Source organism: Pelophylax lessonae (genome assembly GCF_965119305.1).
Source record: "Pelophylax lessonae genome assembly, chromosome: 7".
Taxonomy (NCBI): domain Eukaryota; kingdom Metazoa; phylum Chordata; class Amphibia; order Anura; family Ranidae; genus Pelophylax; species Pelophylax lessonae.
In genome coordinates this window covers 117,296,841-117,319,648 of record NC_138774.1, presented here as the reverse complement: position 1 = coordinate 117,319,648, position 22,808 = coordinate 117,296,841, and the positions used below count along the sequence as shown (strand labels likewise).

Sequence of the window (22,808 nt, the reverse complement as noted above, 5' to 3'; positions counted from 1 at the left end):
ATCGTTATGGTAAGCACACACACAGTGATACTATGTTTACAATACAGTTATCTCTGGATCCCTTCGCTCTTTGCTAATGATGTAGTCACTCATTGCTAGGGGTTGGAGTGTAGTACAGATGTGATGATTTTGACTGTTGGGGGTCCTGTATTATAATGCAGCATGTGCATTTGTCATTCACCTGGTAGCTGCATATCTGCCTTGAGTGTTTTTGAATTTTTGTGGTGCTCATGTGGTTGGTTCACTTCACCTCTTAGCCCTTCCTCATTCCATCCCATGGATCTCATGTTGTGGGTGTGTCTGTAGGGTATAAGTTCTGTGAATTAAGCCATTTCAAGCTAGGCTCTGAAGGCGGCCAGTCCTTCGAAATGAGTCAACCTGAGGGGGTCTCATCCAAAACCTCCCCTTTCCCAGGTTCAGTGATTCAAACCACTGACGAGTGTTTTTAACTTATGATTGAAAGTAGACATCTTTAAGATTTTATTCATATTTAATAAATCTGTTGGATAATGCACTAGGCCCTGTGCCCTCTTTTCTTTTTCTATTCTCACAGTAGGACTACCTTGGCGGGCTTCAAGCAGGTTTTGCAAACCCACAGACTTGTCTAAGAATAAAAAAATCCATCTGACACAAAAAAGCCTGTTGACAAAGGTCCGGATGCTATTTTCAGTCTGTGCACAACACATACAAATCTCCACTGACAAAAGAAAACACTTTAAACAGTGTTAAAAAAAAAAACGAGTTTGGGAGTTCTTTAATTTATAAAAATGCAACGCATAGCAATGAAATTAAGTAAACTACATTTTTTCATTCTATCATCTTAAAGTAATGGGAGCCTTTTCACATGTTCCCATATTCCATCACAAACATCAAGCATACAGTTTAGACACATTGATCTAATAACAATAGCTCACATCTGTCTTTTTTCATACATCCATAGCGCTTTAACTAGTTATTTTCACAAGTAAAATACTCACTTCTGGAATTTTTCCATAAGTTTTTTTACCATCTTGTCAGTAATTCCAGGATCAATAGCTTCTGCCTGGTTCATACTCTTTTCTAATTCTTCAATGGCATTTTTCCTCACAACATTATTCCTGTCTTGCTGTTTAAGCTGTGAAGAGAACACCCCCAGGTTAGACAGGAGGTTAACTTGTATTAGAGCATTGGATCACTTTTGCATTAAATATTATCAGTCATACAGAGGGGGCTCTGCAAAAGATGCAGTTAATGCTTTCCAACAGGCATAAAGCCAGTGAATATACTGTATGGCTATAGGCAATACAACTGCCTAATCCTGAATGTGGTTACCTTACCACATCAATACCAGACACTTATTTTAGGTATGTTGAAAATAATTGCAGCATCGATATTCAGACGTTTACGATTCTGCATCGATGTGGAGAGTCCAAATCGGTTGCCGATGACGTCATCTGGCGCTCTGTGCAGTGCTCTGCCTCTCCTGGGGAAACACAGAGGCAGAGCCTGGATGGTGACTTCCAGATGGACATTGGAGCAGAAAAATGGATTTTTGTAAGATCTTACCGTAAAATCCTTTTCTCTTAAGCTCATTGACAGACGTAGTCCTCCTTGATTAATATCAACTCGGGTTATACTGCCCTGTACAGGAGTAGGACTAGACAGGAAAGAAAACGTTCTGGCCACACCTTAGGGGCAGTCCCAGAGGGTATATCCTCTCACTTCCTGCTACAGGATATCAGTTATGTCACAAAGCAGTGTCAGAGAATTTAACCCAACCCAACTCAAAAACAGAGGGGCGGGTACTACGTCTGTCAATGAGCTTAAGAGAAAAGGATTTTACGGTAAGATCTTACAAAAATCAATTTTTCTCTATCGCTCATTGACAGACGTAGTCCTCCTTGATTAATATCAACTCGGGACGTCCCAAAGCAGTGCCACAAATGAGGGGTGGGAAAATGGAAATCAAAATCCAATCTAGAAGGCCCAACCGGTGCCAACTAGAAGTTTTAAAGGCTCATCAATCAAAAGATGAGACTCAACTGAAATTCCAACGGAAAAAAACCCTCGAGGTAGACCACCGGTCTCCTCAAATTGCGGCCTGCAAAACCTTGCGGCCAAAAGAGGCATCCGATGATGCCATCACATCAACTTTATAAAATTTTGTAAAAGGTATGCACCGACGACCAGGTAGCCGCCTTGCACACCTGGACCACTGACGCCTGATGGCGGAAGGCCAAGGAAGTACTGAGCGCTCGAGTGGAGTGCGCCTTAACAGGGAACGGAGGATTCCGACCCTTAATAGAATAAGCCTGTACCACCGTCTGTCTAATCCCTTTGGAGATAGTAGCGGCAGGTGCAGGCAACCCCTTTCTGGGGCCAACCGTGATCACAAAAAGTGAATCCGTTTTACGGAACGATTCCGTAGTCTTCAGGTATACCCTGATTGCCCGAACTACATCCAAGGAATGCCACACACATTCCCGAGGATGATTGGGCTTAGGACACAAGGAAGGTAGCACAATATCTTCATTCAGATGAAAATCTGAAACCACCTTAGGAAGAAAAGATGGCTTTCGGATGAAGAACCACCTTATCCCTATGAATCACCAGATATGGGGAATGACACGATAATGCAGCCAGTTCTGACACCCTGCGTGCAGAAGTGATAGCCACCAAGAAGGCCACCTTCTGGGATAATCTAAGCAAGGGAATCTCCCTGATATTTTCAAAGGGAGGTTTCTGAAGAACCGACAACACCAAATTAAGATCCCAGGGTGGTAAGGGCGCGCGCACTGGCGGAGCCAAGTGCTGCACCCCCTGGATGAAATTCCGCACCAAGGAATGAGTAGCCAGAGGCTTCTGGAAGAAGATTGCTAATGCTGAAACCTGACCCTTGATAGTGCTCAAGGATAGTTTCTGCTCAACCCCTTTTTGCAGAAAAAGCCAAGATTCGGGTCACCGAATAGGTACGTGGGGGAAAACTCCAACGATTCACACCACGCAATATAAGTGCTTGAAGATCTCACAGGAACACTGGAGAAGAAAAGCTGCCTAAAAAAGTATTTCTAAAAAATCTTGCCAGGACCAAAGATCCCAGCAAGGAACTTAGGTCCTTACTCCTAACTAGACAGAAAAAAACTGATATCCTGTAGCAGGAAGTGAGAGGATATACCCTATGGGACTGCCCCTAAGGTGTGGCCAGAACGTTTTCTTTCCTGTCTAGTCCTACTCCTGTAGAGGGCAGTATAACCAGAGTTGATATTAATCAAGGAGGACTACGTCTGTCAATGAGCGACAGAGAAAGTCTTATGTTATGAGCTGACAGCCAGTAGAGTAAAGGAGGAGGAAGAGCTCGAGGAGACCCCACGTCAGCAGAAGGATCACTGGATGCACCGGAAGGCAGAGGAGAAGCACAGACACATGGGAGCATGGAGGAGGGGGAATCGACTGACACTGAAAGCGAGTAAGTGCCAGTGTCACTGATCCCGTTCCTCCCACCACCACCATCCCTCTGCCCGATCTTCCTTCCTCCCACCACCATCCCTCTGCCCGATCTTCCTTCCTCCCACCACCATCCCTCTGCCCGATCTTCCTTCCTCCCACCACCATCCCTCTGCCCGATCTTCCTTCCTCCCACCACCATCCCTCTGCCCGATCTTCCTTCCTCCCACCACCATCCCTCTGCCCGATCTTCCTTCCTCCCACCACCATCCCTCTGCCCGATCATCCTTCCTCCCACCACCATCCCTCTGCCCGATCATCCTTCCTCCCACCACCATCCCTCTGCCCGATCATCCTTCCTCCCACCACCATCCCTCTGCCCGATTATCCTTCCTCTCACCACCATCCCTCTGCCCGATTATCCTTCCTCCCACCACCATCCCTTTGCCCGATTATCCTTCCTCCCACCACCATCCCTCTGCCCGATTATCCTTCCTCCCACCACCATCCCTCTGCCCGATTATCCTTCCTCCCACCACCATCCCTCTGCCCGATTATCCTTCCTCCCACCACCATCCCTCTGCCCGATCTCCTTCCTCCCACCACCATCCCTCTGCCCGATCTCCTTCCTCCCACCACCATCCCTCTGCCCAATAGCCTTCCTCCCACCACCATCCCTCTGCCCGATCTCCTTCCTCCCACCACCATCCCTCTGCCTGATCACATCCCTCTGCCTGATCCCATCCCTCCCTCCACCATCTCTCCGCCTGATCCCATTCCTCCCACCACCATACCCTCTGCCCGATTACATCCCTCCCACCACCATCCCCTCTGCCTAATTACATCCCTCCGCCTGATCCCATCCATCCCACCACCATCCCTCCGCCTGATCCCATCCCTCCCACCACCATCCCCTCTGCCTGATTACATCCCTCCCACCACCATCCCCTCTGCCTGATTACATCCCTCCACCACCATCCCTCTGCCTGATTACATCCCTCCACCATCAACCCTCTGCCTGATTACATCCCTCCACCACCATCCCTCTGCCTGATCACATCCCTCCACCACCATCCCTCTGCCTGATCACATCCCTCCACTTGATCCCAATCCTCCCACCACTATCCCTCTGCTTGATCCCAATCCTCCCACCACCGTCCCTCTGCCTGTTCCCATCCCACCACCGTCCCTCCGCCTGATCCCATTCCTCCCCACCACCATCCCTCTGTCACTGTCATTTATATTTTGTGCATTTAGGACAGAAAAGCATTTCAAGTCTTTGTTAAAACAATCTGCTGAGCAACGAACTAGTTTGTGAGAGACACAGTCTATTCCACATTTTTACAGCTCTTATGGCAAAGACTCTTTTCTGTTTTTCTCTAGGTGTAAAGAATGCTCCTTTGTTCTCTGCAGCTGAAAGTAAATAACTTGTAGCCCTCTTTAGGGATGGTTATGAGAATTACCCTCCCCAAATAGGATATTGCGCTAAAAACAATTAAAAAAAAAACATGGAGTTCTTCTGACTGCATAGATTAAAACGTGGGCATTAAGCGAGATTCATCGCCGAATCGAAGATAGGATAATCGTATTTGAATCAGGAGCCCAGCGAAGATGCGCACCTCTGAGTATATATATCTATACACGCACACACAAACAAGGCAGAAATGGGCTCAAAGAAAAGAGATGACTCAAAACCTGAGAACACCTTTGACTGGCATAAAGAGAAGAACACCAACACCTCCGTAAAAGAGGGAAAAATTTAACAATCTCTGACGAATCATATTCAATTAGTGAATCAGAGTTTTATCAGTAAAATTGTTATGACAAACATTTAATGATTAGTGTGTATAATACATAACCATTCTATAATGCACCTCATCGAAGTTACCCACTTGCCGACCTGCTCACAGTAATTATACTGTGAGTAGGAGGCAGCTGCAGGCACTGCGACATACTAGTTTGTTACGGTGTACATGTGCAGTGGCGCAATCCCGTGACTGCTGTGTCCAGGGGACACAACGGATTACGCTTAGTACAGCGGTCGGGGGATTTTGTGATCACCAATTAGCCATAGCAATAACATGCTTACAATGTAAACAAAACAGCCATGACTGGCTTTCATTCCAATTGGCCCACAGCTATCACATGGTACCTGGGCCAATCACAGCACCCTGTACCATGCGATTAGCTGTAGCCAATTACAGCATCTCAACAGTAAGCAAGCTTTCATGCTAATAAAGCCATTAATAGCAGTTAACTATTGCTTATAACCGTGATAATCACTTAGTACAGCGTCACTATGGTGACACTGAACTACTGTGACAGGATGTAAAGAAATAAAATTTAAATGTATTAATTTTTTTACAATGTCACTAGTCAGTATTCCTGATCACCGCCACAACAGTGAAATGAAAAAATTACATTTAAAAAAAAAAAAAAAGTCAGTTGGAGTATTTGTCCTGTCATTTTAGGGCCTTTTTTTTTTTTTTAAACATTTTATACACTTACCGGCTCTGTGCAATAGTACTGCAAAAGGCGGCCAGATACTCATCTTCTGGGGTAACCTGCCAGCACTCCATGGGATGCACCTGCAGGCTCAAAAGACACATGCGCCTTGCCTAGGACTCGCCCACCGCTCTCAAGATTTGATTGAAAGCAGGAGGAGCCAATGGTTTCCGTTGCTGCCTCTCTGTTCAAAGAGTGCGAGAAAGACCACTTCTGTTGCAGATGGGTACAGTGCTGGATCAAGATAGATATTGAACCTGCTGATGGAGCGGTAGTTCCACTGGAATTTATCCTAATGCAGGAAATGCATTAAGATAGAAAATATTCTGCCTTTAGAACCACTTAAGTTGTGAATCCAGATATAGAGCGTTAAACTCCCCACTTTAATTGAAACAGAGAAAATGCAACTGGCAGGTGCTGCCGAATAACAGTTACATTATTATTTTATGGCTAAAATGAATAGATTTATTCCCGCTTTGTACCAACCCTAATATAAAAATCCCCATAATTTTGTAACGAATGTCAGAAGGGATTAACAAGGTAAAACGCACTATACAATTTTCATAGTAAACAGAAAACACTTACGCAGCATAAATACAATTAAGATATTAAAACTTCCCCTGAATGCAAACTGCAAGGGAGCTTTTAATAAACACTTACAAATTTATATAATTTAAACAGCCACAATAGTAAATAAAACAAAAAAACATACCTCAGCAAACACTGGGGCAATTATTACAGATAAAGAGCTTAGGGTTTTCACAAGTTCTTGATCCTGAAAGGCAAATGAAGAAAGGTTATATGCATGTTATACAGCCAGATTTCTTTGGTTTACCTATTCTAAGACATGACACACATGCATCCATTGCAAGGACAGTTCTTATATGTCACACATCCAGTAAGAAAACCAAGATTTTTGTACTTACCAAAAAATCATTTTTCTTGCAGTACATTGAGACAAGAATTTAGAAATGGGTTTACTGCACCCTACAGTAGGTTAGGATACTCGCAAACAGAAAATATGTAAACCAGCCCCCATATAACACCTTCTCTATCCAATATGCTTTAGCATGATGCAAAGAAAGTTTTTACAGTAAGAAAAATAATCTCGCTCATCCATTGAGGGACACAGGAATTCAGAAACAGTCAGGACATCCAAAAGCTGTCCAACTAAGGAATGGACAACAGCCACTGGCAGAACTGGGAATTGTGCTTTTTCAGGGACTAAAGGGACCCGTACACACGATTAGATTATCGAACGATCTGTCGTCCGTTTTTTGTTGCATGCTAGTCTCATGTTTAAAGTGAAGAGGTTATTTTCATACAAAATTTCCCGTACGACAGAATTCTACTTAAGTGATGTCATGTGTTGAATTGTTTTGTATGTGTTCTTTCGTTTCTGAGCATGCCTAGTCTTGCTATAAAGATTTTTTTCAGACGAAAACTGTACTAAGCGAAAATCGGATGTGTTAACGTACGATAAAAATTTTATAGCCTGCACATCCAGTTTTTGTCTGAAAATCCGTAATCGGCTGTCGAAAGCACTATACTAACAATCCGAAAATCGGCAGATCGTTCGGACGAAATTTCCCTTCCGATTTTCTTATGGTGTGTACTGGCCTTAAGACTCAGCTCTGAACTAGAGAGGAGAAGCTGCCAACGACCAATGGAAGGCCACATGAAAGAAGAGATAACTGAATAAAAAGACACACACTGATCTAAGTCCGTGAATCAGTGCTCACTGGACCATTCTGGAAGGGACCACATGACCAGTGGTGCCACAGATGAAATCACAAATGTAAATGTGAATAAAATTAAATGGATAAAATGAATAAATTAAATAAATAAAAAAAAAAAAAAAAGTGAATTGAGTGACAATGGAAATATTACAGGGCAAACAAGATACAAGAACCTCAAATGTGTAGAAGTCCTATTCAATCATGCGATGATCCCGAGTGAATGGATCCTTGCTGATGAAAGAGTACAAAAAGTCCAAATCAGGGTACTGGGGTGAAGATTAGAAAGGCAGCTCCTCAAGGAGGTAGGGATACCCTCCAAACATGTAACAAAGAAAAGGAACAAGGGCGCCAAGTATGTATATACATATATATATATATATATATATATATATATATATATATATATATATATATATATATATATATATATATATACACACATATAATATGTAAAATATATATATATATATATTAAATTACACAGCTGTTCATCTACCTTTATGACTTGGCGCCCTTGTTCCTTTTCTTTGTTAAAGAAGAGATAACTACCAAAGGGGAATGACTCCACTCAAAAGAACAAAGTCTGAATTTGCAAAAGGCTGTGAAACCAAAACCCACTAAAAAACAGGTCCCACATGACTGCCTAAAAGAGTAACAATGTCATGTAGTAAACAGAAAAAGGTTCCGAGGTCTAGGGCCGAAACAACTATTCGATTAACTGACAACTAATCGATTTTGAAAATAGTCAACAATTTTCATAGTCGATTAGTTGGTCAGCCGATTAGTTGGCCTGCATACAGAATGCATTTGTTTACATATCAGGAAATACAGTGAAGCACACATACAAGCTCAGTACACCATCCATACATGTCAGAAGACACAGTGCAGCATACATACTGACATGTATGGATGGTGTTCTGAGCTGTAAGTGCCTGAGAACTTGTGAATGTGAAAGGAGCAATGCCTCATGGAACATGTAGTCCTGGTAAGGAATCAGTGGTTCTAATGGCAGAAGTTTTTTTTAACCTTATTATACTAAGGTGGGACCTGACCGTTGATGAACTAGGCCTGTATCACCGTCTGTCTGATCCACCTGGAAATGGTCACAGAGGAAGCGGACAACCCTTTCCGAGGCCCATCCATGAGCACAAATAGTGAGTCTGATTTCCTAAAAGACTCCTTAACTGCCAGGTGCACCCTACTCACCCGGACCACATTCAAGGCAAGTTTACATGGGATCTTTCGCCTGGGACACAGGGAAGGCAACATATCTTCATTCAAAATGAAGTCAGAGACAACCTTTGAGAGGAATGATGGGCAGGGGCGAAGAACCACCTTATCTCTGTGAATCACCAAGTAAAGTGAATGACAGGATAACGCTGAAAATTACGACACCCTGCGCGCAGAGGTGATAGCCACCAAACATACCACCTTATGAGCCAGCGCGAGCAAGGGAATCTCCCAAAGATTCTTAAAAGGAGGCTTTTGTAGGACCGAAAGCACCAAATTGAGGTCAAAACGGAGACCACACTGAAGGAACCAAAATTTCAGACACCCTGAAGAAAGGTATGCACAAGGTAGTGTGTGTGGCCAAGGGTGGTTGGAAGAAGACCACTAAAGCCGACACCTGGCCCTTGATGGTACTCAAGGCAAATATCTGTTCAACCCCCCGTTCCAGGAAGGTCAAAATCCGAACCACGAGAAGGAGCGAGGATGAACCCCCAAGAGACTCAAACCACGCAATATACGTCTCTGACATACGATGGTAGATCATCCTAAAAATAGATTTCCTAGCTTTTAAAGTAGTTGGAATCACTGATTTAGATAAACCTTTATCAGCAACTCGCATTCAACGGCCAAGCTGTCAAAGCAAGCGACTAAAGGAGGATGGAAGATTGGGACAGCAGATCCTCCCTGAGAGGAAGCTTCCAAGGAACGCCAGTGACCAGCCGCACCAGATCGACGCACCAAGTCCGGCGAGGGCAGTCCGGAGCCACTAAGATGACAGGAATCCCTTCTGCCTCGATCCTGCATAGAAGTCTTGGCAGAAGCTTGCGAGGAAGGCAGGCGTAAATCAGACGATACTGACCCCACTGCACCACCAGCGCACCTGTGGCGTCTGCCAGAGGATCCCGTGACCGAGTCACAAACCTCTGCACTTTCTGTTATGCAGAGACGCCAGATCCACCTCGGGGATGCCCACCGGAGACAACTGATGAAACCCCTCCGGATGAAGGGACCTTTCCTCTTGGTCCAACATCTGACGACTGAGGTAATCCTCGGGGAATGTATACGGTGGAGAGAGCTGTAGCGAACCGTTCTGCCCACCTTAGAATGCTGGCTACCTCCCGAGCTGCCAGGACACTTTGTGCCCCTTGGTGATTGACAAAAGCCATGGCCGTGGCATTGTCCGACTGAATGCGCACTGGACATCCCTCAACATAGTCCGTCCAATGGTCCAGGTACAGTCTGATTGCTCGGAGTTCTAAAACATTGATCGATAGTCTGGACTCTTTCAAGAAACAAGAAAACACATCAGATATCAATGGGTAAAAATATCATGCTGGATATCTCTACTGATATTGACTTGGTAATGTGTTCGGAACGAAAGGATGCCACATCGTTTGACAGGAAATGAAAAGGATAAACCTACAGAGGGCTGAATTCAAAGCCACCCCGAAAATCAAAGTGAAAAAAAATTATGAAGCAGGCTAGTCCATTTTGCAGCAACTCAAAACGGTACTCAGTTCGTATGGCCCCCACGTGCTTGTATGCATGCCTGACAACGTCAGGGCATGCTCCTAAAGAGACGATGGATAGTGTCCTGGGGCATTTCCTCTCAGATCTGGACCAGGGCATCATTGAGCTCCTAAACAGACTGAGGTGCATCCTAGCGGCGTCGGATGGACTGAAACAATGTCCCAGAGATGTTCTATTGTATTTAGGTCAGGCAAGTGTGGGTGCCATTTAATTCCTTCATCCTCCAGGAACTACCTGCATACTCTTGCCACATGAGGGCGGGCATTGTCATGCACCAGGAAGAACCCACTGCAGTAGGGTCTAGAGTCCAAAGATTTTATCCCCAAACCTAATGGCAATCAGGGCACGATTATCTAGCCTGTAGAGGTCTGTTTGTCCATCACTGATCCACCACCAAACCAGTCATTGCTGAACAATGTTACAGGCAGTACATTCCACGCGGCTTCTCCAGACCTTTTCACGTCTTTCAGGTGCTCAGGTGAACTTGCTCTCATCTGTAAAATGCACGGGGCACCAATGGCAGACCTGCCAATTCTGGGGCTCAATGGCAAATGCCAATCAAGCTCTATGGTGCTGGGCAGTGAGCACAGGGCCCACTAGAGGACGTCAGGTCCTCATGCCACCCTCATGAAGTCGGATTCAGATTGTTTAGTGAGACATTCACACCAGTGGCCTGCTGGAGGTCATTTTGTAGGGCTCTGGCAGTGCTCATCTGGTTCCTTCTTGCACAAAGGAGCAGATACTGGTCCTGCTGTTGGGTTAAGGACCTTCTACGGCCCTGTCCAGCTCTCCTAGGGTAACTGCCTGTCTCCTGGAATCCCCCCCATGCTCTTGAGACTGTGCTGGGAGACAAAGCAAACAGCAGGATACTGGTCCTGCTGATGGGTTAAGGACTTTCTACGGCCCTGTTCGGCTCTCTTAGAATCACCTCAATGCTCTTGAGACTGTGCTGGGAGACAGCAAACCTTCTGGCAATGGCACATAGTGATGTGCCATCCTGGAAAAATTGAAATTGGACTGCCTGTGCAACCTTTATAGGGTCCAGGTATGGAGGTGTGGGACAACAAAAAGTCCCAAGGCTAAACACAATAGCCAACCAGGTAAACAGGAGCTCAAACAACAACTGGAGCCCAACCTGAACAATACACCTCCAAAGATGGATAAGACCCTCTTCACAGCCTGCAAAACTTTGCAGTCAAATAAAGAATCTGCAAATTCCACTTTGTAAATTTAAAGTTTGCACCGACGACCAAGTGGCAGCCTTGCAAACCTGCGCCACTGATGGTGGAAGACGGCAGGCCCAAGAAGCGCTAAGAGCCCGAGCAGAGAGCGCCGTGACAGGGAAAGGACGACCATGACACCTGATGGATCAGACAGACGGTGACTCTGGCTTATTCTATCCGGAAATGGTTGCAGAAGAAGCAGACAGTCCTTTTCTTGGCCCGTTTGTGAATACGAAACAGTAAGTCTGACCTCCAAACGGACTCCATGACTGCCAAATACACCCAAATTGACCGAACCACATCCAGGGAAGAGACACAGAGAAGGCAACACAATGTCCTCATTCAAATGGAAATCAGAGATACCTTAGGAAGGAACGACGGACATGGGCAAAGAACCACCTTATCTTTGTAGACCGCCAAATAGAGGGTATGACAAGATAACTCTGCAAGCAGATGTGATAGCCACTAAAAAGACCACCTTCTGGGACAGTGTAAGCAGGGGAATCTCCCGAATATTTTCAAAGGTAGGCTTCTGGAGAACTGAAAGCACCAAGTGCAGATCCCAAGACGGTAGAAGAGTCAGATGTCGAACCTCCTGAATAAAAAGGTATGCACCAGGGAGTGTGTGGCCAGGGGTTGCTAATAGAAGACCGCCAAAGCTGACACCTGGCCCTTGATGGTATCCAATTTAATTTCTGCTCAACACCTCGTTGAATGAAAGTCAAAATCCGAGCCACGGAAAAACAACAAGGGTTAACTCCAATCGACTCACACCACGAAATGTACTCTTTTCAAGTACGATGGTAGATCTTCCTAGAGGTAGACTTCCTAGCCTTCAGCAGTGTCAGAATCACAGACCCAGGCAAACATATCCAACAACTAGCTTTTATCAGCCAAGCCATCAAAGCCAGCGAATGTAAAGCAGGACGGAAGATTGGCCTTTGGGACAGTATATACTCCTTGAGACGCAATCTCCAAGGGACGTCGGCAACCAGTCGCACCAGGTCGGCATAACAAAAGCAAGAAGGCCAGTCCAGGGCCACTAGAGGGATCGGAATCCCCTTGGTCTCGATCCTGCCCAAAAGCCACGACAGAGCTTCGAAGGGAGGAAAAGCATAAATCAGACGATACTGGCCCCAAGGGGCCACCAGAGCGTCTGTGGCATCTGCCAGACAATCCCGTGATCTTGTCACAAATCTCGGTATGCCAACAGATCCACTCCAGGAGTGCCCTACTGGAGACATATCTGATGAAACATGTCCAGATGAAGGGACCACTCCCCTTGGATCAACGCCCTGCCGACAGATAGTCCCCCTGCCAGATTTTCCACTCCTGGAATGTGTACGACGGAGGGGGGCGGAACTAAACGTTCTACCCACCAGAGAATGCTGGCTACTTCCAGGGCTGCCACACTCTTTGTTCCGCCCTGGTAATAGACATAAGCCACTGCTGTGGCATTGGCCCACTGGATCTGCACCGGAAGCCCACAGAGTTGATCAGTCCAGTGATCCTGGCACAGCCTGATCGCCTGAAGTTCAAAGACCTTGATCAGTAGTCTGGACTCTTCCAGCGTCCAACAATCCTGAGCGGAGCTCAATCCCAGGACACCTCCCCAACCAGACTGGCATCTGTGGTGACTGCTGTCCAATACAAGGGGAGAAAGGATTTGCTCTGCCGAACAGCAAAGCCACCAGATCAGAGACCCCTTGGTTTCCTGATACAGCCGAATAAGATTGTCCAGATACCTCGGACACTTGTCCCATTTTACCAGAATCTCCCTTTGAAGGGAACTCGTATGGAACTGTGAAAACAGAACGGTCTCAAAAGAAAGATATCTTCAGGCCCAGCACCCGCATGCAAGTCCGGAGGGAGGACATCTGCTGGACAGCAGCAGGTGAATCGCAGCATGCAACTTCTGGGGCTTGTCCAGAGGAAGGAACACTCTGGCTAGAGCTGAATTCAGAGTCAGACCCAGATAATCCAGTTTTCTAGATGGAATCAGAGCAGACTTCTCGTACTTTCGAAGCCAACCAAACTCCTTCAGGGTCTGTATAGGGATCTCCACGTCGTCAATCAGGGCAGCCGAGGATTCTGCTCACAAGAGGTCATCCAGGTAGCCCAGTATCGCAATCCCCAGCTGACATAGAAACACGAGAAACCAGGGCCAACTCTTTGTGAAGGAGAAGTGGAGGCGAGGCCAAGTGGCAACGCCACCAACAGTGTGGGAAAAGAGCATTATCAGAGGAAGCGCTGGTGTCCAGCACATATTGGAATGTGCAGGTAAGCATCCTTGGATGTCGACAGACTCAAGAAAGTCCCCCCGATAAAGGGATGCCACCACCGAGGGACCTGAAACGTCCATCAGTAAAGAGGGGAACCACCACAAAAAGTGTCTAGCACCGCTAAGGGACACCCCTACCATGCCAGCAGCACCACCAGGTCACCAGCAAAAAGAGCACCCACAACCTGCAGCAGAGAGAGGGAGGGACCCCTCCAAAATCACCACCCCACGGGGAAATGGCCGCTGCGCATGGCTCCACGAGGCTCCCAGGGACCCAGGAGGGATCCGTGTCCAACAAGAAGAGGGGGGACCGGGCACAGGACTCCCATAGCAGCCAGTGCCGCGCCCCCCCCCTTCCAGCCAAGAAGACCAGCTGCTGGTGGGGCGCCACCCCTACCAGTACAGTGCAGCACACCAGCTCGTCATTATCCCAAAACCTACCTCAGATTGTGGAGGGTTACCAGATAAACACAGGTACCAACAACGGGGGGGGTTTGAGGGAGAAGGAGGGGAACCTACAGGTCCGACGGTCCCAGAGAGGAGCCCACGTCCACCCCAAAATCCACCAGGGGGAGAAGGGAGATCGCGAATCCCCATACCAGAAACCAGGTGGGCACAGCTCCAGACACAACCCTCCTCCCCAATCGAAATTCTGTCAGCCGGGAGGAAGGATGCGACTCAGGCAGAGACCGGTCATATGCAACCCCGTGAGGTCTTTAACTCCCAGGCCAGTCCCCGTCCAGCTAGCCAGACTGAGGGGACCGCTGTATCTAGATATCCAGCCCGTCGCCCAGTCCGGCAACTAATTGTAGATCTCGAAGGGGAAAAAAAAAACATTTAAAAAAGGAAAAAATTGCCAGGACCAAAAACCCCGGCAGGGAATTAGGTCCTTATCGTCAATAAATAAAAACTTTTTTTGTAATTTTCCAGAAACTTGTGGCAAAACAAAATATTCCATGGACTAAACATGCCTCTCAGCGAATCACTTCGAGTGTCTGCTTTCCAAAAAGGGGTCATTGGGGGGGGGTTTGTGCTATCTTGGCATTTCCGGGCCTCCTAAAAAATAGTGTAATGGTATTATATAATATAATGTAATAGGTAGTGAGGAAGTAAAATGAGAAATAATCACCCTTAGAAAGCCTGAAGGCGGTGATTGGTTTTCGGGGTCCTGTATGCAGCTAGGCTGCCAAAAAGTCTCACGTGGTATCCCTGTACTCAGGAGAAGCAGCTGAATGTATTTTGGGGTGGTATTCCGCATATACCCATGGCATGTGTGAGCAATATATCATTTCAACGACAACTCTGTGTGAAAAAAAATTTTTTGGTCATTTTTTTAAACACTTGTGACATAAAAAATGTAATATTCAATGGGCTCAACATGCCTCTCAGAGAATTCCTTTGGGCATCTTTCCAGAAAGTGGTAATTTTGGGGGGGGGGGGGTTTGTACTGTCCTGCCATGTTAGCGCTTCAAGGAATGAGATAGGCACTCAAAGCAAAAGCTGCGTAAATTACAGTATGCAGTGAAATTGGAAAGTATTCACAGCACTTCACTTTTTCCACATTTTGTTATGTTACAGCCTTATTTCAAAATTGCTTAAATTCTATATTTACTCAAAATTCTACAAACAATACCCCATGACAACGTTAAAATCTTGGCAAAGTTATTAAAAATAAAAGGAAAAAAATACCATGTACATAGGTATTCACTTCCTTTGCTCAATACTTTGTTGAAGCACCTTTGGCACCAAATACAGCCTCAAGTATTTTTGAGTATGATGCTACAAGCTTGGCCTATTTTTGGTCAGTTTCTCCAATTCTTTGCAGGATCTCTCAGGGTTGAATGGGGAACGTCTGTACGCAGCCATTTTCAGATATCTCCAGAGATGTTTAATCTGTTTTAAGTCTGGGCTCTGGCTGGGCCACTCAAGGACATTCACAGAGTTGTCCTGTAGCCACTCCTTTGTTATCTTGGATGTGTGCTTGGGTGGGGAAGATAAACCTTCCCCCCAGTCTGAGGTCCAAAGCACTCTGGAGCATGTTTTCATCAAGGATGTCTCTGTATATTGCTGCATTGATCTTTCCCTCAATTCTGACTGGTCTCCCAGTTCCTGCCACTGGAAAACATGCCCACAGCATGATGCTGCCACCACCATGCTTCATGGTAAGGATGGTGTTAGCTAGTTGATGAGTGGTGGCTGGTTTCCTTTCAGACATTACGCTTGCCATTCAGGCTAAATAGTTCAATCTTTGTTTCATCAGACCAGAACATTTTGTTTCTCAAGGTCAGAGTCCGTCAGGTGCCTTTTGGCAAACTCCAGGCAGTCTGCCATGTGCCTTTTACTAAGGAGTGGCTTCTATCAGGTCAGTCTACCATACAGGCCTGATTGGTGGAGTGCTGCAGAGATAGTCGTTCTTCTGGAAGGTTCTCGTCCCTCCACAGACATGCTGGAGCTTGGTCAGTGACCATTGTGTTCTTTGTCACCTCCCTAAGGCCATTCTCTCCCCCGATCGCTCTGTTTGGTCAGGCGGCCTGCTCTAGGACGAGTCCTGGTGGTTCCAAACTTCTTCCATTTACAGATTAAAAGAGGCCACTGTGCTCATTGGGACCTTTAATGCTGCAGAAATTTTTCTGTACCCTTCCTCAGATCGGTGCCTTGAAACAATCCTGTCTCGAAGGTATACAGACAATTCCTTGGACTTCAAGGCTTGATTTGTGCTCTGACATGTACTGTAAACTGTGGGACCTTATATAGACAGATGTGTGCCTTTCCAAATAATGTCTAATCAACTGAATTTACTACAGGTGGACTCCAATCAAGTTGTAGAAACATCAAGGATAATTAGTGTAAACAGGATGCACCCGAGCTCAATTTTGAGTGTCATGACAAAGGCTGTGAATACTTATGTACATGTGATTTTTTGGATTTTTTTTTTTTTTAATATATTTGCAAATATTTCAAACAAAATTCTCTCATGTTGCCATTATGGGGCATGGTTTGTAGAATTTTGAGGAAAATAATGAATTTTGGAATAAGGCTAACGTAAAATGTGGAAAAGGTGAAATGCTGTGAATACTTTCCGGATTCACTGTATATACCATAGTTTGTAGACGCTATAACTTTTGCGCAAACCAATATACGCTTATTGAGATTTTTTTTTTTTCCAAAGACATTTTGGCCTAAATGTATGACAAAAATTGAGTTGATTGGATACTTAAAAATTCTCAAAATATTCTGTATTTTTTCGTTTATATCATAAAAAATAAAAATCCCAGTGGTGATCAAATATCACTGAAAGAAAGCTCTATTTGTGGGAAACAAAAAGGTCATACATTTTGTTTGGGCACAGCATTGCAACAACCGCGCAATTACCAGTTAAATTTGCACGGTGCCAAATTGCAAAAAAATGGCCTGATCATTAACGGTGTAAAACCTTCTGAACTTTAAGTGGTTAAAGGATAAGTTCACCTGTGGGAGCACCCATATTTAGGGTGTGACATGCTCCAGTAGTCCCCAATGCCAACCCTCGCGACAACAGGCAGGGGTGGTTCTCCTCACATCCAGTGTCAATTTAAAAACTGTGCAGCAATGGGGGGCTCTGCCCACACAGCCGTGCCATTCATTCACATTTCTGTCAATTAACTACAATTGTCTGCCATTACGGCAGACCGCTTGTAGTTCTCAATGAACTGTAAGGGCACGGATGAGGTTTTAAAGCTCACTGATCTTCCTGCTCTTCAGTAAATGTCTGCCTGTAGGAGAGGTATGGACTGGCAGCTATACAAGTCTGCAGGAGCATGGAAATATACCCATTCTTAGAATGTATGAAAGATTAAAGTTACTGCCAACACATGGAGGGCCACACCAGTCAATTAAAACTGCAATTTAGGGAGGGACTCTAGCTGCCTGGTCAGTGGAATATCAAAATTTCCCCCCAGCCATTTTAGAGGTACTAGTGTTAAGGTAGGTCTCTGGTGTATATACAATGGGAACAGACCAATTTAAAAATTCTCTCTCAATGGGGAAAATTCTGACACCCAGGGGGACCCAGAACCCATCGGTGTGTTCCTAGTTTGGATAAAGGAAGGACTCAAATAGCTGGTAAAATTAAAAAAAAAAAAAACACTTTGCAGCTGGAGGAGCTCTAAAAAGACCCAAGGTCTGGAATAGCAGGCCGACCCCCAGATATAGGATAGAACGTAACTACATCAATAACGTGTGAAACAACCCCTTGCAAATCAACAGCAGAGAACTGCGGTGCCTCCGTTTCTTCGGAGATAGAAGAGATCCACTTTTTTTTTTTTTTTTGATTACTCAAAGGGGTAATATACTGAGAAAAGTTTGGGGACCACAAAGGGTTGCTCATTATAGATCAACCAAATCAAAATAAGGAAGATAAGGAAACACCTTAGCTGTGCGAGGTGACTTGTGTCTATCAAAAGACACTGCCATGTCCATGGCCACATCCTCCATTTTTAAAAGTTTCATGAACTGCAGAAATAAGTGAGTCTAACAGCACTTTGTCATTTACTGCTACTACCGTGGCGGAATCATCCTCACTATCGGACGGTGTGATATTAAGTACCCCTGGACGGGTCATGTCCACGGCGGTATCAGGTTCAGAATCAGATGAGAAAGACTGCGCAGGGAACACTTTCTACTGCACCTTTGCCCACTAGCCACTTCCACCTGGGATACTAAGGACTGAAGGACTGCCGTCAGCGCAACCATGGGAAGCTGGGGTTCTGAGGGACCTGCCACCTTCATGAGGGGGTCATCAGTAGGGGAGATGTGACCCAGAGGCTCCACAGGAAAAAGGAGACCCTGCAGTACAAAAAGGATTTTTGGCACTACTTAAGGATCCCCCTATGCTCAGGGTACCTATTCGCAAAGAGCGTGAGATACAGGTCCCTCAGGAAGGACAAACAGGGAATCAGACTTCCGAAAGGATTCCGTGGTCGACAGGTAAGCCCTGATCACCCGAACCACATCCAACTAATGCAAGGCAAATTCCTTGGGATGCTTAGGCTTCGCACAAAGCAAAGGCAAAACAATATTTTCATTGAGGTGGAAGGCAGACACCACCTGAGGGAGAAAAGATTGGGTCGCAGAACAACCTTATCCCTATGAACGACCAGGTAAGGCGAGCGGCAGGACAGAGCCGCCACACACAGAGCAGAAGTAATAGCCACCAGAAAAGCAACTTTCTGGGACAACACAGGCAGAGGTATTTCTATGATGTTTTCAAAGGGAGGTCATTGCAAAACGGACAAAACCATATTCAAATCCCACGGAGGCAAAGGAGCCCTAAGTGGAGGAGCCAGATGACGCACCCCTTGAATAAAGGCACGAATCAGGAAATTAGTCGCCAAGGGACGCTGGAAGAAAATGGCCAAGGCCGACACCTGATCTTTAATCGTACTTAATGCCAAACGCTGTTCCACACCTTCCTGCAAGAAAGCTAGGACCCTCGCCACTGAAAAGGAGCGAGGATGCAACCCTTGTGATTCACAGCAGGCAATGTACGCCTTCCAGGTACGATGATAAATCATCCTGGAGGTAGCCTTCTCAGCAAGGTAGGAATATCATCAGAGAGACCCCAGTCTCTCAACACCTGGCCTTCAACCTCCATGCCGTTAAAGCCAGAGAACATAAAGCAGTATTGAAGATCGGCCCTTGAGACAGCAGATCTTCTCTCAGAGGTAGTCGCCAGGGAGGCTTGATGACTATCTGGACGAGGTCTGCGTACCAAGACAGACGAGGCCAGTCTGGGGCCACCAGAATCCCTTGCACCTGTTCAAACGCCTACCTACGGAGGAACCTGGCAAACAGTAGAATCGGGTGAAAGGCATAAATCAGCTGATACCGATGCCAAGGCACCACCAAAGCGTCTGTGGCGTCTGCTAGAAGATCTCGAGCCCTGGCCAGGAACCTTCCCAGCAGGCACACAGGAGCCGAAAACACCTCCGGATGCAGGGACCCTTCAACCTGATCCAAGGACTGATGACTCAAAGTCCGCCTGTCAGTTCTCCACTCAGGGAACATGAACAGCAGAGATAGCTGGAACGTGAGCCTCGGCCCAAATCAGAAACCTGGTCACTTCCATGGCCGCCCGGTCACTCCAAGTGCCCCCTTGATGATCGACGTAAGCCACAGCCGAGGCAACGGCGGACTGCACCCGAGGTCGTGCAGCCGAGGCGTCCAAGGAACAGGCAGAGTTTGAACGCCCTGAACTCCAGGACATGGAGCGGAAGAGAAGATCGCCCAAGCAGAGCCCGCACCGCCTCCCTGGGAGCCCACAAACTATCCTGAGGATAAACATGGTGGAAAAAAACCTGTCTGCGGGGCTTGAACCCAGAACGAATTTGTTTGTGAACCCATGGGTCCTGAACCAGACACACCCCGGGTTGCGGATGGCAACGCAGACTGTCCCCCACCCCCGAAGGTGAGGGTGTCCTCCGAACCGGACTGGCTATGCTCGGACTCATCCGACCAAGCCGTATCATCCTCTCTGGAGGCTCTGAAGGGTTTAACTTTTTCCTGCACCCCAGAGGCACGAAGAAGCCCCCGGTGAGCCTTAAAGGAAGAACCCTGCCGCGTGTGGGGTTTTTTTACTCTTCGCGGATTGGGGCAGGAGGGTACTCTTACCCCCCAATGAGACCCTTGACAATCTCATCCAAGGAGTCTCCAAAAAGGCGTTCCCCCAATTAGGGGATATCAGACGGATTTTTTTTAGAGGCATGGTCTGCCGACCAGCTCTTCAGCCACACCATGCGGCGGAGTGCAATCCCCACCGCAGACAATCTGGCGGCCAGGGGAGCCTCGTCCAGGGCTGCGTCACACAGGTACACCATTGCCTGGGCCATTTGGTCCGTGAGTTCGATGAGTCGGGGGAACCGACTCCACCAGCATGTTGCGCTTAAGCACCTTGATCCATTCCGTAACCTTCTGAGAAACCAGCACGGACACGAACACCGGCTTGAGGAGTGAGCCCACCACCAAGTACATGTGGCCTATCCATCGGGTCTTTAAACACTGGGGAGTCCTCCACGGTAACCACCGTGGATTTATTTAACCTGGAAATAGTGTAGTCCACCTTAGGTGACACCACCCAGCGATTGGAAACAGGGTCCACAAAGGGGTAACAGCTAACTCGACGCCACTGCTCGTTCACGATATCGTGAAACTCCTCGGGGCAGGGGAAAACCTAACCCAATGTCTGGGCTTTGTGGGACCTGAAGGAAACCCCCTTACCTGACAGGGCGGGCTCATCAATGTTCAAAGTCTCCCTAACGGAGCGAACAAGTGCTTCAACCAAAAGAAAAAATAGAGACTGGAGACCGGAGTCCTAGCAGGGTAACCTAGGTCCTACTCCTGAGCTAGGCAGCAAAAAAACTGATTAGTAAGCCCCAAGCGTCTAAGGGTAATGTCGAGAGGGACAGCCCCTAAGATGTGTCTAGTTAAACCATTTTAATGAAGTTTCACTACCTAGCCTGTTCCTGCAGAGGGCACCATTACCCAATAGTGATGAAATTGGCTGCGTCTGTCAGATGACGCAAGAGAAAACTGGATTTTTGTCTTACCGTAAAATCCTTTTCTCTGATGTTCACTGACGGACACAGCTCCATATCTTCTTTGACCCTTGGGTCATGCTGCTCTCCATAACAGTAGAACTAGGCGGAAACATAACTTGACTACGCCCCTAGAGGGTATATTTCCCACTTCCTGCTATAGGGCTTCAGGTTGCAACAAGCAGTGTCCGAAGAATACAAAACCCAACTCAAAAGAGGGGTAGGTGCTGTGTCTCAATGAACTTTAGAGAAAAGGATTTTACTGTAAGACAAAAATCCAGTTTTCTCTTTCGTTCATTAATGGATACAGCTCCATATCTTCTTTGACCCTTGGCACGTCAAAAGCAGTGTCAACATGGGAGGTAGGAAAAACACAGCAATGCACATAATTCCCAAAAAGAGCTAAACGTAGCCAACCAGGTAAACCAGGAGCTCAACCAGGAACAACTGGAGTTCAACACAAAAGAATACACCCTCAAGAGGCAGGAGCCTCTGCAACAGCAGTCTGCAAAACTTTGTGCCGAACGCAGCATCCGCAGATGCGAGTGCATCCACCTTGTAAAACTTGGTGAATGTATGACTAGATGACCATGTGGCCGCCTTGCACACCTGAACAACTGACGCCTGGTGCTGGAAGGCCCTGGAGGCACTAAGCGCCCTTGTAGAATGCACCTTAACAGGGAAAGGAGGAGCCTGACCCTTAATGGAATAGGCCTGCACCACCATCTGCCTGATCCATCTGGAAATGGTTGCAGTAGATGCGGCCTGCCCCTTACGAGATCCATCCGTAAGCCCAGGGGGGGGGGGTGTACCTGTAAACTGCTAGGTACACCCCCCGATTGCCCAAACCACATCCAGGGAATATGCAAAGCAATTTCTTTAGGATGTTTCGGCTTAGGGCACAAGGAAGGAAACACTGTTTTCATTCAAGTGGAAATGAATGAATGACAGGGACGTAGCACCACTTTATCCCTGTGAACTACCAGATAAGTTGACCGACAGGACAACGCAGCCAGTTCCCACACCCTGCATGCAGAAGTAATAGCCACCAAAAAAAGCTATCTTCTGTGACAGTAAGCAAAGAAAGTTCACCAATATTTTTAAAAGACGATCTTTGAAGAATCAACAGTACCAAATTGAGGTCCCACAGAGGTACCAGAGACCTTACCAGAGGAGCCAAGTGGCGAACCCCCTAAATAAAAAAATGTGAACCAAAGCATTTGCAGTCAACGGCCATTGGAAAAAATTTGCCAAGGCAGAAATCTGGATCTTGATGGTGCCCAGAGCCAAACGATTTAGACCTTGT

The 22,808-nt window shown here is 46.5% G+C and overlaps 1 protein-coding gene across 2 annotated transcripts in view; it reads right to left on the bottom strand.

The window, feature by feature from the left end:
* STK26 (serine/threonine kinase 26) overlaps positions 1–22,808 on the bottom strand; it is a gene marked incomplete at its 3' end in the record, with an annotated part of 321,958 nt that overhangs the window by 30,102 nt on the left and 269,048 nt on the right. Inside the window, exons 9-10 of one of the 2 annotated variants that reach the window (XM_082264443.1) lie at positions 6,641–6,703; positions 978–1,114 (exon numbers count right to left, since the gene is read on the bottom strand). In XM_082264443.1, coding sequence (XP_082120569.1) covers positions 978–1,114; positions 6,641–6,703 — 200 coding nt within the window. Of the gene's footprint in view, positions 1–973; positions 1,115–6,640; positions 6,704–22,808 lie in introns of those variants that run through there. The other variant, XM_082264444.1, reaches the window with a different exon arrangement.